Source organism: Wickerhamiella sorbophila (assembly GCF_002251995.1).
Source record: "Wickerhamiella sorbophila strain DS02 chromosome Unknown contig1, whole genome shotgun sequence".
In the NCBI taxonomy this organism is placed as follows: Eukaryota; Fungi; Ascomycota; class Dipodascomycetes; order Dipodascales; family Trichomonascaceae; genus Wickerhamiella; species Wickerhamiella sorbophila.
The window spans coordinates 1,572,868-1,588,498 of NW_020193984.1; the positions used below are offsets into that span (position 1 = coordinate 1,572,868).

The 15,631-nt window shown below is 48.3% G+C and overlaps 10 protein-coding genes across 10 annotated transcripts; 5 read left to right on the forward strand and 5 right to left on the reverse strand.

Annotated features, from left to right (window-relative positions):
* Positions 1-18: 18 nt before the first annotated feature.
* On the reverse strand, positions 19-396 carry B9G98_00956 (hypothetical protein; the record flags this gene model as incomplete). The annotated part of the gene is made up of 1 exon (XM_024807514.1): positions 19-396. The coding sequence occupies one exon, from the start codon at positions 394-396 to the stop codon at positions 19-21; it is 378 nt and encodes a 125-aa protein (XP_024663282.1).
* Positions 397-469: 73 nt separating this feature from the next.
* Positions 470-1,804, reverse strand: B9G98_00957 (Ribosomal lysine N-methyltransferase 3; the record flags this gene model as incomplete). Its single annotated transcript, XM_024807515.1, has 1 exon — positions 470-1,804. The coding sequence occupies one exon, from the start codon at positions 1,802-1,804 to the stop codon at positions 470-472; it is 1,335 nt and encodes a 444-aa protein (XP_024663283.1).
* A 61-nt stretch (positions 1,805-1,865) lies between these two features.
* B9G98_00958 (Uroporphyrinogen-III synthase) lies at positions 1,866-2,588 on the forward strand (the record flags this gene model as incomplete). The annotated part of the gene is made up of 1 exon (XM_024807516.1): positions 1,866-2,588. The coding sequence occupies one exon, from the start codon at positions 1,866-1,868 to the stop codon at positions 2,586-2,588; it is 723 nt and encodes a 240-aa protein (XP_024663284.1).
* Position 2,589: 1 nt separating this feature from the next.
* B9G98_00959 (hypothetical protein) lies at positions 2,590-5,784 on the reverse strand (the record flags this gene model as incomplete). Its single annotated transcript, XM_024807517.1, has 1 exon — positions 2,590-5,784. The coding sequence occupies one exon, from the start codon at positions 5,782-5,784 to the stop codon at positions 2,590-2,592; it is 3,195 nt and encodes a 1,064-aa protein (XP_024663285.1).
* A 239-nt stretch (positions 5,785-6,023) lies between these two features.
* On the forward strand, positions 6,024-8,435 carry B9G98_00960 (hypothetical protein; the record flags this gene model as incomplete). Its single annotated transcript, XM_024807518.1, has 1 exon — positions 6,024-8,435. One exon carries the CDS (start codon positions 6,024-6,026, stop codon positions 8,433-8,435), a length of 2,412 nt encoding a protein of 803 aa, XP_024663286.1.
* Positions 8,436-8,518: 83 nt separating this feature from the next.
* Positions 8,519-9,466, reverse strand: B9G98_00961 (putative mitochondrial carrier C29A3.11c; the record flags this gene model as incomplete). Its single annotated transcript, XM_024807519.1, has 1 exon — positions 8,519-9,466. The coding sequence occupies one exon, from the start codon at positions 9,464-9,466 to the stop codon at positions 8,519-8,521; it is 948 nt and encodes a 315-aa protein (XP_024663287.1).
* A 342-nt stretch (positions 9,467-9,808) lies between these two features.
* B9G98_00962 (SUMO-conjugating enzyme UBC9) lies at positions 9,809-10,285 on the reverse strand (the record flags this gene model as incomplete). The annotated part of the gene is made up of 1 exon (XM_024807520.1): positions 9,809-10,285. The coding sequence occupies one exon, from the start codon at positions 10,283-10,285 to the stop codon at positions 9,809-9,811; it is 477 nt and encodes a 158-aa protein (XP_024663288.1).
* Positions 10,286-10,517: 232 nt separating this feature from the next.
* B9G98_00963 (Peroxisome biogenesis protein 19-1) lies at positions 10,518-11,474 on the forward strand (the record flags this gene model as incomplete). Its single annotated transcript, XM_024807521.1, has 1 exon — positions 10,518-11,474. One exon carries the CDS (start codon positions 10,518-10,520, stop codon positions 11,472-11,474), a length of 957 nt encoding a protein of 318 aa, XP_024663289.1.
* Positions 11,475-11,542: 68 nt separating this feature from the next.
* On the forward strand, positions 11,543-12,820 carry B9G98_00964 (hypothetical protein; the record flags this gene model as incomplete). The annotated part of the gene is made up of 1 exon (XM_024807522.1): positions 11,543-12,820. One exon carries the CDS (start codon positions 11,543-11,545, stop codon positions 12,818-12,820), a length of 1,278 nt encoding a protein of 425 aa, XP_024663290.1.
* Positions 12,821-12,852: 32 nt separating this feature from the next.
* B9G98_00965 (Vacuole morphology and inheritance protein 14) lies at positions 12,853-15,267 on the forward strand (the record flags this gene model as incomplete). The annotated part of the gene is made up of 3 exons (XM_024807523.1): positions 12,853-12,856; positions 12,900-15,029; positions 15,152-15,267. The coding sequence occupies 3 exons, from the start codon at positions 12,853-12,855 to the stop codon at positions 15,265-15,267; spliced, it is 2,250 nt and encodes a 749-aa protein (XP_024663291.1).
* Between the last annotated feature and the right edge of the window lie 364 nt (positions 15,268-15,631).

Sequence of the window (15,631 nt, forward strand, 5' to 3'; positions counted from 1 at the left end):
AAATTAAAATTAAATAAATTACTCCTTATTTTCGTCAATTTGAGCGCGAATTTTAGCCCAAATTTCATCTTGTTTGAGTCTTCCAAACGTGTTGGCTTTGGCCTGGAGATTTAACGGTAGTACATCCTTGTGCCAAGCCTCGTACAACAGCTCAACCTCTTTTCGTAAGTCAGAATTCACAGATAAAACTAGTTCCTGGTACTGCTGCATCACCTCTTTGAACTCTTGTTTAACGGCTTCTTGGTCACCCGTGCCCTCATGTGAACTGCGTTGAATAACGTCAATCGAAGCAGCACCCATCTCCAGAATGCTTGACAGCCTTTTATCAATAGATTCGAGTGCCACAGCCCGTTCCTGGACTCTGTTAGCTGTCGCTTGATCGAGTGTCTGAGGCATTTGGTGAAATGACTAAAGACCGACGGGCTCGTCTCAACATAATAAACACACATAATAAACACACATAATAAAATTACAACGCACCGATTGCCTTTTCAAGACAAAGCTTGCTGGTGCCTAGATACAATAATGCCAATTTTTTGTGACCGGTAGCTGCGTTAGCTATTCTGTGGTATTCTTCACTTGACATGCCACCGTCTGTAAAAGCCATAAACCGAGCTTGTAGAATTTCTCGAAGAATGGCTTCTCTCCGCGTATGATCATTGGGCTCTTTCAGCCTGCCCCCTTTAGATAGTAGTACGAAGGCCTTGAGGGGCATTGCGAGAATTGTCAAGAGCAATTGGAAGGGCTCAGTAACTTCTCCGTGAATGTTGACTTCAACTACGGACTGCCAGCTATCAGCCTCAGGTTCGCAAAGTTTGCCAAAGTTTTGTTTCCACCATTTGAACCTGAGCTTCAGGTCGTTAGCCCGGCAATACTGTAGGACCTGCTGGCTCACATTGATGCTCTCATTCTGATTCGCCCAAATAACGAATCCGTAGCGAGATACCAGCACACTGTTTGGTTCATCGCCGTACGTGTTCATGATCTCGTTGCCGGCTTGAATATACCTGACCGACCGGATCTCGCAGACGTTGTCAGCGCCACTTTGTACACTAGAATTTTCATTCTCAGATCCAGTCTCCGACTCGTTTTCGGACTCTTGGTCATTATTAGAGTTACTGACATGTTCTTGCTCGAGCTCCATAGCTTTTGATTCACGGCAATCACAGAACAGCCCACCACACAAAGCACAGACATCGAAATCGCTTTCAAAATGCACATCTTCCTTATCTGAATGATTGAATAAACAGGCACCAGGGACTAAAGAAAGCCCGTGGAACTCATCAACCAAAAAAGCCCTGCTGGAGACGATGATCAAAGCATCAGCATACTCCTGGTAAGAGAAGGGTGGGATCATATCGTCGCAATGGCTAACGAACTCGAGAGCCTCTTGATACAGTGATGAGATTTCCCCCTCGTCTAGGCCACCAATTGTATCAACATCAGTATTCTTGAGCAGCATTTTATCCTCGTCTGACCACAGTGTCGAGACATCAGGTCTTCGGGTCGAATCCAAACTGCTGAAGAACACCCCCCAGGGGCTCTGATTGCCCAGTGATTTTTCAAAAAGATATGCCATCACCAGGCCTTCCATTCCTAAATAATCGTATTCTGCCAGTAGATTGGAAATTCCACAGGTCCTTGGCGATAGGATTTCTTCTTTTGGCAGCCGGTACAAGACCGTATCTTCGGGAATATCTTCAGTTGCAAAAACTCCTATTCCACCAAGCGGCGACGTCCGGAGCTCCAGGCTGTCCGAAAAGAACCCTTTGTTGTCTTGGATCCATTCTATGAAGTTTATCATCCTCCCGAAAAATAAATCGATGGTCAAACTGATCAGCTAATCGCAGAGAACCTAAAGGGTCATGACATGCGTAGTGCATTTGTTAAAAGCGAGGTCGGATGACTCTGAATACGGTCGGCCCGACCCGTATGAGGCGAACATTGACAATGTGCGATTTATTCCTATCATGAAGTTTGAACCAGTCAACTTCGAAGGCTTGTGCAACCATCTTTCATGTGAGACTCAGTACGATGGAGTCATTGTGACTTCTCAACGCGCAGTGGACGTTTTAAAGAACGCTTTTGCGCTTATAGACAACTGCCAGCACTTTTGCGACCTGCCAGCATATACAGTGGGTCCCACAACAGCCAACAGGCTGGAGCTGATTGGGTTCAAACACGTTTACGGAGCTGAGACAGGCAATGGCCGGGTATTAGCTGAAAAAATGGTGCATGTGCTACAAGAAAAACAGAGACTACTTTTTTTGGCTGGTGAGGTTCACCGCGACATCCTTCCTCGAGAATTAACCGCTGCGGGCCATCAAATCGACAAGATAATTGTGTACAGAACGGAATGCTATAACTATCAAAAAGAGCTCTCACAGATCAAAAACGGTGATTGGGTGGTTTTCTTCTCACCAAGCCATATTGACCAGGCACTAAATGAGCTCAGAAAAAGGCAGCTGGATGTCAAAATCGCTGCAATCGGGCCCACAACGCATCAGTTCTTATTGGATAATGGGTTCGAAGTCGACGCAGTCGCAGAAAGTCCGACGGCGGAGTGCCTGAGAGATGCAATGAAGTAGATTAAAATGTAACAACAAGACGATTGATGCTAGGAACAACCATGATCTTACGGGCAGCATGCCTCAAGACAACTTCCATACGAATTCGCGAGTTGTTGCAGGTGATTTCAACTTCAGGCGTTTCCAAAAGTCCAGCTTTGTACGGCGTCAGAAAGAGATCAACCCTCACTTCATCTTTCGAGAACTTGCCCCAGAGGATACCGCTGAACGCAAGCCCATTATCACTGTCAAGTACTCGGTAAGTGAATTCATCCTTATTGTCTTTGGGACCAGCCCATGTGAAATCAGGTTTGATGCAAAGCTGACACTTGATAGCTTGTCCAACAAGATAACAGTCGCTTTCTTCAAAATTGAGCGATACAAAGTGAACAACAGATTTCTCAGGTGGAGGAACCAGGACACGGAAGACTGTATCTAATTCTGGGAACTCTGTCTCGTGTCCTAAAAATCCAGAACAAAGAGCCTGGGGAACAACTTCTAGCAGCTTCGACTTATGGTCGAGCTGTACACTTCCCAAGCGAGCGGCAAGATGCTTCTTGACCTCGTCTGGGTCAACCTTGAATCGATCCTGGAAAATGAATAGTACAATGTCAACAGGAATATCCCGTAGTGCCCGCTTCACGAGTATGCTGTATGCCTGAAGTCCATACGTATCCAAATCAATATGAGACCACATGATGGCCTCACACTCGGTGCGTACCGTTCTATGCTTGACTTCGAGTGCAAGATCCCGTGGCTTGCTCGAGTCTGCGGATTTACCAAGCGTGAAATAGTGATGGACTGGAGATCCTTGAAGAACAATCCCTGGCTTGCTCTCGCCTGCTTCAATCACAGAAAAGTCTCTGGAGTCACTCAGAGAGATGTTCTGCACGATCACAGGCATGCTTTCGGCGCTCTCAACGAGAAACCTGGTAATTACTTTATCCGCACGAAGTTTCTCATCGGATTGCACGCTAATGAACAGCGAAAGGTCAACATCATCGAGAAACTCATACCAACCGCCGTCGGAATACTCAATAACGACTCGGATACCAATACGTTCCTTAGTGTAGTCAACCAAGGCGGGGACACTGATGACAGCTTCAGTAATCTGTTTTAAAGGTGTATCTGAGATGCGTTCGGTCAAAAGCTGGACCCCATCTACCGCATTCATACGAACTTTGACGTCAACGGGCGTGGGGCTTGAAATTTTTAGATCCACATTGCGTTTAGTGGTTGCAAATTCACGACCAACCTGCAAGGATGCATTGAAAGCAGTCGAGAAAGGCACCATTTCCATCTCCAAGTTAACTGAGTCGACAAGAACCTGCTTCTTGTGAGATAGCATAAACTTTTTGAAAACAATCGTGCCCTCAACGAACCGTGAAGTGGAAAGTTTGAGGGTTTCACCACTGACATCTGTTGTCGAAAACACAATTGGCGTTTGATCAATAGGAACATGCATGTTCTGAGGATAGGCAAAAAGCTCTGCCTTGTCGAAGCCCAGAAATCCTAATGAGTCTTTTTTCTTCAGGTTCACCTCAACGTAGTAACGTCCATCAGCGTGCAAGTAGGGTAGAATCTCTACATCGAACCAGCGACTTACAGGCGCTTCTGTTGGCTGTAAATCACCGAGCTCTTCAATGAATTGAATACATTGATCATTCAATTCGGGTGAAAGTACTGGACGCAGATACAGAGCACTCCATGCCAATTCGATCACCTTGTCATTTTTACCGAGTTTCTGAGCACAATCGATAAACATGCGATGCAATTCAGCGGAGATTTCCAACCATCCCGCTTTGGCATACTTACGAGGAAGCACGTCCAGAAGCTGGATCGTCTTGGCCCAATCTTCGTAGTGATAATAATAAACAGCTGCCATCTGATACACAAGATAGCCAATTGTTCTCGGCAAGTTTGATGTGGACTGAAACTTTTCGAAAACTTCCTGAGTTAGCCTCACGTACTCCTTCACATAAGTTTCCTCATCTGCTACCAACTTGTCCATATCAGAGTCAACACTGTTCTCAGCCTGAACGGAGTCATCAGTTACTTCTGTGAGAGGGATGTCACTCAAAATTCCAGGAATTCTGTATCCTTTGAGCTGACCTAGTGCTTGTAACGCCTCCCGCTCTATAAGCAAAAGCTCACCGCGACCAGCTTCGCTGCTAGCTACAAATGGCTCGATCGCGCGATAGACCTCACAAGCAGCCCGGTATTGCCATTTAATAGCTTCAGAAACAGAAATGTTACCGCCTAGCAGGCTTAATAGTCGTACAATGTACTCACGTGCCTTTTGTAGAGCAAATACAATATGTCTTTCGGCAAGTGATTTGGACGTCGATTCTGCAGCCTCAGCTTGATAAATTAGAATACGGATTTGGCGTGAATAAAGGTAGCGATAGTAGTCAAACTTCGATACATTGTATTCCAAAATAGTATCCGATACCTTGTGTTGGTCCACCTCAAGAATAGCACTCGTGGTGTCACACGACGCATTCTTGGTGAAACATGAAGGATCAACGGTCTTTTCCAACTCCGCGTAGGTTTGCAAAGCATCCTCCAAAAAGTTCATACGCTCGAAAGATGATGCCAGGCCCTCCTTTATGCAGAATAGTGTACCGAAGTTCCAGCCGACATTATTGCGACCAGCTTCAAGCTTCTGAATCTCGCTCTCATAGCTAGCAACGCGGCGGCTAAACGCGTCCAAAGCATGGTATTTCAGCACAGCAAAAAATTTGCCCCACATCTCGTCGAGATCAGCCTTCAAGTCGAAATCCATGTCTATCTGCACGACGTGCCCTTCGAAATCTGTGTTCAGTTTGTGCCAGACAGACTTCGAATGAGGTTTTCCTTTGCCAATGTAGTGCGCCACCAACCATCCTGTAGGCTCACGAATATGCGCATCGTCGTTCCTCCATTCCTTGGCGATTTTGCGTAGCTTCCCACGGTACTCATCAATTCCGTCAGCTTCAAGGATCAACATCCGAACAAGAGGCTCATCCGTCAAGCCTCTGTTTTGGTGGATCTTCTCCTGATGACCTAGCGGCACAAACTCGACATCCAACACAGGGATTGTTCTCAACGGGCGGTCGCCAGGGTTCCAATGAAGGTTGTGCAAAGGCAATCTCGATGTTAGCTCCTGCTGAAATTCGGAGAAAATACCCTGCGGATCCACGTATACAATTCGTGGGCGTCTTTTATTTATCTCCATAATCTTGGCCCTTGGTTAAACCGGGGATAATTTCGACGTAATTCAGAGTTCCGATATGGTTTGGGTAGGATTTCGCGTGCCAGCAAAACAGCCTTGAGGTATGTCAGCGCTTTGGGTGCATTTTTGTTTCCTTCTGAAACCTATCATTTGGGGCAATTAGCAACAGTCAAGCAAGTGCGATTGCGAAAACAATTGATCTTGGAATATTTCAATCACTGACAAGTTGTTTTTTTTTCTAAATGGACAATTCGGAACTTCCTCCGAGTCTAAAGAAGCGCTACCAACCGCGAGTTCCAAGTTCTTCCTGGGTAGGGTCGGTTGTAGAACGACTGCGCTCTGCACTTTATGCCCCAGGGCCAGAAGAAGAGGAGGATTCGGGGCCAGAAGAAGAGCTCCAAGGTATGGTGGGTGATCGCTCATTCAATTTGTTGAACAATATCGTTGAACAAACCACGAGCCGATCATCGATAGATGACTCGTCGAACAACGAGTCTTTCTCCTTAGCATTACCCGGTACATGGCCGACTCCACGAGTGAAAAGAGCGCATAATAATATCCCGAGCCGACATGGGCTCGGTACACCAAGCACAGGACCGGTCGCCCAGACCGAATCCACCCCCTGTAGGACGCTACCTAACCATCAAGGCACTCACATTGATTCCGATCTATCATTTGTGAGTGCTGCCGAAGGGAATCAGTCACTACCTCATAACCAGAGCGTTCAGGATGCATCATTTATTACTGCCACAGAGGGAAGTCGCACATTGGATATTTCGCAGCCTGACGAGAGTACGCAACATGCGTCTTTTGTTACTGCGTCAGAGGAGGATCGAAGACTCGGGCCTTCCGCAAGCACATTACAGGCTGATAGTTCTCAAGTTTCTGGAGTACAGTTCTATGACGGTTCAACTATTGGAGAGGGCGACCTGCACGATACGCCTCAAGAGATTGACGACTCCCCAGCCAGTGTGGACATTGATATGGAGGATGAGATTGAAGATGTCTCTATTGATGATCTGAATGATCTGGAAGCCGAGATGCTCACGGATGAGGAGTTTGAGGTCGAAGAGCTCGATGAAGACGATATAAGCGAGGCCTCTGATCTTGAACCACAGATCACTGAACCCGAAGATATTGATGCGGATGACATGGAATCTGACGATATTGATGTGGAGGAAATTGAAACAGAGGAGATTGAAGCAGAAGATGTTGAAGCAGAAGATATCGACACAGTATCTATTGAAGCAGAAGATGTCGACGCGGAGGATATTGATGACTTCGAACAGTACGAGTCTGAGATCGCATCTCACGAGGTCGAGTCTCAAGGAATCGAGACTTCATTACCTGGAGGTGGGGACGCTGATGTGATTGATCTGGTAGACGATTCCCCTGAGTATGAATACATCAATAAAGAGGAGTATGTTGCAACCGACCATGATCAAGGGCCCGTAGAGCCGCAGTATGAGCAATGGGACAGCTACAATGCACAGCAGCTAGCGAATATTTTCACGGCCATTGAGAATGCTGATACGGCAGGCTTTGAAAATCTGGGACCTGGGTTCTCTGCTGAAGCTGGGCTAGAACTAGCAACATTAGAACAGGAAACTGAACCTAATGTAGAGCACAGTCTCAACGTTGAACAAACTGAGACAGCTCATAATGATAACCCACATGAACACCCATCTGAAGACTCGCATGCCGCCAGACCAAATGCCACCGACGAATCGGCGCCAGAAACAGTTGAATCAGCTTCTAGTGACCATCTTGTTTCACAAGGGTTTGAACCAGAAGATACGCGAGTAGGTTTTGATATTACTATTGGGCTGGATGAAGAGCCTGCAGACGTTATGGACGCCCTACCAGAAGCTGAAGCGCCCGAGCCAGTTGAGCCAGTTGGGCCAGTTGAGCCAGTAGCAGAATCAGCAGACGAAAACGCCAAAACCGACCCTTTCGAGAATGGCGACTACGGGTTGTGGAATCTGTTTCGAGTGGGATTCACAGTCGCACCAGGACAAGGCAATGTGCGTTCACCATGTACATTTCAGGAACCACTTGAGGAAAAGGCAATGCTCAAGTCCATGGCTGAGGAGGCACTATTTTTATGTTCGCGAAGCAGTTTATTCGGCGGCGCATCAACTCTTAGTCGAGCACCTACCCATGCACCAGAGCCAGCACCCAGATTTATTCCTCAAAGTAATCCTCGGCGTGATTTAAGCAAGAAGGCGTTTGATCTGCTTCTCCAGGCGCCGTTGTTTGGTGGAACAGCATCTGAGCTTCCGCCGGCCAAGAAACCGAAAATGCCAGAGAGGAAGAAACCATTACCAAAACAAACAGAGACTTCATCTGAGCTGGTTATACCTAAAACCCGGCGACACAGTCGTCGTCTCGCCAAGTCGACCGACCCGAAACCGCCAGACGCAGAATGTCTGGAAGAATCAACCGAGGCCACAGTGCCTGTAACCCCAATTGAAACACCAATGGAAGACGTTCAAGAATCTCAAGGCGATAGAACGCCAACAGGACGCAAACGCAGAGCGAAGACGACGCCGGCGTCGTGTGCGAAGAAACGAGCTCGCCGCACATCTCAGGCATCCCCCGCGGAACGAAGACGAACACTTCGTAATGGCAAGACCCTGCCTGAGCCAGAGTAAGCATAAATTTACTTTATATATATACAAATACAAGCCGGAATGATCAATGATACGGCATAAAATTGCAGAAAAAAAGGAAGTCGTTAGTGAGCCGGAGGCCCAAGATGCATAAGGTATTCGTAAACAGAGAAAAGCACCATTCCGTTCAGACTAGTGCGGAGGATGGAGAAACCAAGACCGCGGTACATGTGCAAGCTGATTTTGAACTTGGGTCTCTCCACAACCGTGTCACGGAACTCCATCGACGAGGCCAGGGAATGATGGTAAAGGTCTCGTTGATAATGGCTTTTCATAGTGTCGATAGGGTACACGGCGACCCAAGAAATAACGCCGCAGACACCGCCGGCAGTTGCAACGGCGAGGGGGTTTGGTTTGGAATCTTCGGAAGGCAAGAAACTGCCGACAGTCTGCTTTGCATGCTCATAGACAGAGAAATAAATAGCCGAGCCCAAAGAATCTCTCATCAAGTGATAGCGGTAGCCACCGTAAAGTCTCATAAACCCTCCTCTACGCAACAAGTCTTTGACCGCTCGTAGGGTGCCCATTGACTTGGGCTCCGGCAGCCCTCTTGAGCGATACACCAGGGCCTCAACCTGAGAAGCGACTTTGGTGAACTCAAAAGGACACGTGAACAGAGTGCTTGCTGCACCGGCCGTCATGCCGCTAGCGAAAGTGACCACCGTCGATCTTTCGTTTGCGACGCCGAGCAGTGAGGCGTACGCGGGCAATAGGGACGTGTAGAGGCTCATTGTGAAGGCCCGGGCAGTCGAGCCCGAAATGATAGAGGCGGTGATACCCCTGTAGAATGCCGACAGACCGCTCTCTGCGTAAGTGGTGGTTATACATTGCCAAAAGTTCGGGTACTTGTAGGTTTGGAGCCGGGTCTTGACAGTGTCCAGAGGGTATCCCACGAAGGTCGCGCACAACGCGGCGGTGAAGGATGATAAGACAACTTTGGTCGTTCTGTTTGGCGACGCCAAGACTGCTAGTGAGGTCGTCGGTTCCTCACTTAGCTGCTCGGCCCGTTGCATCGAAAGGTTGTGTGGGCTGGATGACTCAAAACCCCACATTTTCGCGCTAGTGAACTTTCCACTTCCGACCGGCACAAGCGGGTTCCCTAGCCCCCGAGTTTACCCGAGGTGTCACGAGCAAACAACGTTGAGTTGTCGGGCAGCTGGGGCGGTGATTGCCGACGAATAGAGTTGGTGTGGACGGACGGTTTTTGGAAGCCCAAATATTGTGCGAGGGTGGCTGGGCAGTTTGGCCGATCGGGGGCTGGGGATCGCGGGCGAAAGCGCGATCAAAACCGCTCGGCAGTAAATGCGGAGGGGAGAGGAAATAACAATACAATTAGAAAAATTTATAAATACATGCTAGTAATCGGCGTACTTTTTAACCTGCTCAGCTACCATCCGTTTATACGCATCAGGATGGCTTTTGTAATGGTTGTATGCAGTGGTCTGAGCCGGGGAATGGATATTGGGCTCGTCCAAAAGAGCCTGAATGCCCAGCACAATCTGACGAACCGTAATTGCTGGACGCCAATCCTGTGATTCGTTGAGCAGAGACAGACAGACCGTGCCTGAGGGATAAACATTGGGGTGGTAGAATCCCTGGTCAAACTTGCACTTGGGGGGCCGAGTGGGGTACTCTTGAGGGAACTCCAAGACCACCGGGTACACACCTCCTTCCCACTGGGTGCCCTTTTTGCCGGGAATGCGGGCTTGCCACACTTGGAGGTTGAGCCCACCCTTCTCGTCCTTGACCGGCTTGGCAGAGAACCCAAACGGATGATCCTTGCGCCAGTTCTTACGCTCTTGCTGCAGTCTAGATAAACACAAGCTGCTCATTCCTTACGCCCCCAATCGTCACGTTGATCTCGTCGAATCCGGATCAACTAGTATCGTAAAACCTTCTTTTTTTAAATGACTAAGAGTCTTATGCCGCCGCCGTCGCCGCGGGATCCACTAACTTATGACATATTGTCCCAAGTAGTTTTCGTTTACCCCACTACTGGAGAAGTGTGTTTGCGAGATAGCGACATTCAACAAACAGCAGACTTCTTTTTCCAGCAGAATAACGATGGCAGACAAGTACGATGATCTCGACGACCTTTTAGATGAGTTCGAGGAACAGGACCGTATTCTGAACGCACCTCCTGGCTCGGCTAATCTAGGTGGGGCTTCCATCAAGGAGCTTGATGCTTCTGCTTCCAAGCCGGCGGTGCCTGCTACCGCGCCCAAGGTTGTTGACGAGCCTGGCGTGTCTTCAAATGAAGACAAAGAACTCAATGAGGCTGCTGAACGGCTAGCAAAGCTGCTCACCCCGCAGGCCGAAAAAGACGAGCTGACGGTGCCTGAGCTGGACGAAGAATTCGCCAAGCAGCTGCAATCAGGTATGGACGATTTGGTGTCTGAGATGTCAGATGATCCTGAGGCCCGCAAGGCATTTGAAGAGCTCATGGCCGGCCTCACTGGGCAAAACCCCGGTGATGTGTTTAATGCTGCGGGCGTCAAGGACAAACCGGCCGCGCCCGTCAGTTTCCAAGACACAATTGCTGCTACAATGAACCGTCTGAATGAAAATCAGAGCTCGCCAGGGCCCAGTGATGATGCTTTCCTCGAGAAAATGCTTAAAGAGCTCCAGGACGCCGCCGGATCGGGTGCTGGAGCCGGTGGTATGGATGGGCTGCTGTCCAGTCTAATGGAGGAACTCTCCAGCAAGGATATTTTGTACGAGCCCATGAAGGAGATGCACGATAAGTTCCCTGGCTGGCTCAATGAGCATGGCCCCAAGATCAGCGCTGAAGAATTGCAGCGTTATAAGGACCAGCAACGCATCGTCGAGGACATTGTTTTGAAATTTGAAGAAATGACTTATAGTGATGACGATAAGGCATGCCGCAAGTACATTTCGGCCAAAATGGAGGCCATGCAAGCCACTGGCGCTCCCCCTCCCGAGCTGGTAGGTGATTTAGCCGATGGTGCTATTCCCGGCGGTATTCCTGGCGCTGGGCCTAGTGATTGCGGCGTTCAATAATTATGTACTTAAATCTTAAAATGCGGCAACGTCCAAGAACATAACTTTATTTTCTGAATAATCGCGTAATGCTGCTGGCCAGCCGCAACGATTTGGACAAGATCCACGCGCCGGGCGAGCTCATTGACGAATTTGAGATCAAGTTCGTAAGAGACCCTCCTAAACCAACCCATCTTACCTGGGGAGTGCGAAGTGTACATGATTTCGAACTTCAGGCTATAATTGTGTTTGGTCCATCGCATTCGGTTACCGAAACCGCCGAACACATAACCAAAGGAGCGAAAATACGTTTTGAAAACCTCCGAATATCGGACAAGAACACGAGCCCTCTAACGTTTTACACATGTGCCAGTACAACTCTCATGATTATCACCGATGATGAGGACAAGTTTATGTTTGTATCTTCTGCGCCCAAGTTGGCGGCCAATAAAAGCAGTTCAAACGTGTATCCTTTGCTTTTGAAGTGCCAACGTGTAATTGGCGGCAATTATGCTCTTTGGTCCGATGGATCAACCGTCCCACGTTGTGAAGTGCCAAATATTCTTGAGCCGAAAGCGTTTAGCGTTTCTACTTTGGATCCAACCTATCTGCCGTTGACGATATACGAAGGACCTTCCCAATTCTACGTTGGGAGTATAATAAAAGCCGAAGTTCATTTTAAAATGCCCGTGCTGGGTGCGTATCCTGGGGTTTTGGAGGGAAAAGTCGACGTTTCGCCAGTTCTTGCCTCGGAGAAAGAGGAAAGATTGTACTATCAGCGGCTTGGGGAACTAGAAAAGATTGCTCCCAGAGTTAGAAATTCAGTCTCAGAACCACAAGAATTGGCCAAGCGAAGCCTTGATTCAGCCCGTGCACTACCGCCTAAGCGACTGGCATTCTCTCAACTTCCCGCTACTTTCGAAACACAGTCCGACTTTGGGGACAGCTTGTCTACTTCTTTTCCGAGCCAGACACCTAGGATGCTGAATATCTACAACACGACGCTGTCTGATGACGAGGATGAAGACGAAGAACGCCTGGTGAATGAAACCCTGTTCTCTCAATCGGCGATTGTAGAGAACTCACAACCACAAGAAGCAGCTGATGCCAAACTGTGCGACTTTTACGAACAATTGGTTAAAAGTTTGGTTATAGAAATCCAAGGCATGAATCTCTCTGCGGCCCAAAGGCTGACCGAAGAGCGCCTGAAAGAAGCTCGCACGAAACTGGCACTGCCGCTCCAATCGGAGCCAGAGCGGCTGCAAGAATACAAAAACAGGGCAATTGAAGATATGCAGCGTGCTACAAAAGCTGCATTGGATGAACTACATCATAAGTTCATGTCTCACATTGACTCTCTGCGTTGACGCAGTACAGTCAGCGTCCTACTCTAACGATAATGGGTAAGTAAACAAGACAAACTAGAGGCATTGGCTAACAATATAGACAAGGAAATCAAAAAGGCTCTTTGTGATCGTATTTATGATAAACGCAAGCTAGCTGCGCTTGATTTGGAGCAGTTAGTACGTGATTGTTTAGCGGCTGGAGACCGGGATCGAATCCAAGCTATCATCACTGAGCTTGTGCGGGACTTTGCCTATGCAGTCCACCACCCTAATTATCGCAATGGTGGACTGATTGGTCTTGCAGCTGTATCAATCGCTTTGGGAAGCTCAGAACTGGCTGTCTATTTAGACGATATCATCCAGCCCATTCTATCGTGTTTTGGGGATGCCGACGCCCGTGTACGCTATTTTGCTTGCGAAAGTTTATACAATGTTGCCAAGGTTGCCAAAGGAGAGATTCTGCAGTACTTTAACGAGGTTTTTGATGTGCTCTGCCGTCTGGTTGCCGACAGTGAGGAGTCGGTTCGAAATGGCGCTGATTTGGTGGATCGCCTGATTAAAGACATCGTTGCAGAAAAAGCTGCAACATACAAGTTTTCCGTCAATCGCAGTGCTGCAGTGCCACCTGCTGTTTCGTCCAGTATAGATGGGCTGAGCCCAGCGATTCAGGTAGCGCCCAACCAGAACACCGACTCGTTTTCGTTGGCAAACTTTATTCCCGTGTTGATTGAAAGAATTTATGTCATAAATCCTTCGACAAGAATGTTTCTTGTGCAATGGATTGTTCTTCTTGACTCAATTCCAGATTTGGAGCTTATTATCTACTTGCCTGAATTCTTGCGTGGGTTGCTCACTTTTTTGAACGACTCGAACAAAGATGTACGGGTCGCCACCAAAAATCTACTTGAAACTCTATTGCGGGACATTCGCAGTATCGCCAAGCTGCACATGTCGTTGAAATCTTCGGAAGACGCGGTTACTCCTTTGGCTACCCCCGAAAAGCCAACCAGTACTGCTTCCAGCCTTTATCAAGTTGGCCAAGACACAGCGATTGACTATGATCGAATTGTGAATATTTTGCTGGATAATCTCCACGGAGGCAACTCCGAAATACAGACCACGATTCTCGAGTGGCTCCGAGCCTTTTATGAGGTTGCTCCAACCGAGTTGGCCAAGAACTTCGGCCGGTTAGTTTCCGTGTTGTTGCCCACGTTATGTGAATCAAGCACTACAATATGCGATCAGGCTCAAAATCTCAACTCTGAGCTGTTGGAAGCGGTAAAGGCCAACAACATGACGATTGAGTATTCTTCGGCGGTGAACGCATTGACGTTACAGTTTTTGCACGAGTCTGAAGTGACGAGAGTTGCTGCAGTCAATTGGTTGGTGACGCTACAAAAGGTTGGTAAAATTGAGCTTTCAGACTCGGTACTCTCTACCTTGCTGCGACTGCTTTCCGATACCAGCGATGTAGTTGTTACCAAAGATCTTGAGCTGCTGGCCCAGATCCTTCACAATAGTACCGAGGAAACTTTCAGAGGATTCATCCGTAAGTTGCTGGTATATCTGGATAGTCACCGGCAACTTGAAGCGGCACGGGGCAAACTCATTACGTCGCGCCTATGCCAGGTTTTGGCTCCAGAAAGACTGTATCGGTATATGGCCGAAATCTTGTTGGAATACAACGATGTTCATTTTGTGTGCAGCATTGTGCAAAACATCAATAATAATCTCATGATTGCCCCCGAACTCTCTGGTCTCCGCGAGACCCTCCGCCGCTTAGACACGCCAGAGGGAGCATCGCTGTTCGTGATCCTGTTCCGGACATGGAGCCGCAACTCGGTGGCAGCTATTTCTCTCTGTCTCTTGGCGCAGGCATACGAGTACGCATTCGAAATTCTTCAAGTCGTGGCCAAGAGCGACATTTCAGTGGCTACATTGGTGCAAATTGATCGCCTTGTGCAGCTCATCGAGAGCCCTGTGTTTGCTCGCCTAAGAATACAGCTCCTCGATCCAGCAGCTTTCCCTTATCTCTACAAATGTCTCTATGGTCTGTTAATGATTCTACCGCAATCGTCGGCCTTCAAATCGCTGCAAACGCGCCTGTCAAGTGTCGCACCCATTGGAGGCCTGCCCTTACCCGAGACGCGTGACAAAATTCCGACCCCGGCCCCAGTGGTCACGAGCGAGTGGAGCGAGCTGTTAAGACTCTACAATGAGATGCATTTAAGTAAGTGAAGCGTGCTTTGAGAATTCCGATTAATTTATAACCTAAAATAACGTGTAGGTGGCGTGCGCCAATAAAAAAGTTCCCTGCCCAGAGATGAGATCTATTAAAACTTGAGGGACGAGATTCGCTTGACCAGGCCAGGCTGCTTTCGCTGCTCCTCTTCGAATTCGTAGCCTTCAATAGCTCGTTGCGTAGCTTGGACCGCGCTCTTTCGTCGCTTGCCGTATTGGTTAGTTAGTCGTCGGTGTTCCATCTTGCTACTGAGTTTGTCGAGTATGCTCATTGGGAGATGAGGTTAGAACGGCTGCGAACGTGCTTAAAACAGGGGGACTTAATCAGCGAGCCTGCATTTGGAAGGTTGTAAACATGCAGGACAGTGCAGGCGGGCGGAATAAGACAATAGAATACAAGAACCAATAATACAAATAGACTCGTACAGGCGAGAAACTGGCAGCAGCAGCGGCCCACTTTGCTCCCCCAAAGCCAACAGCAATGTCGGCTATGCCTGCAGGGCCGGGCGGTTATGCGGGCCTGCGTCTAAATCTTGGCTTGCGCCCACAGTGTGCGTGAATTGTCTAGGCGGTTAATAAAAAAAAATAAAC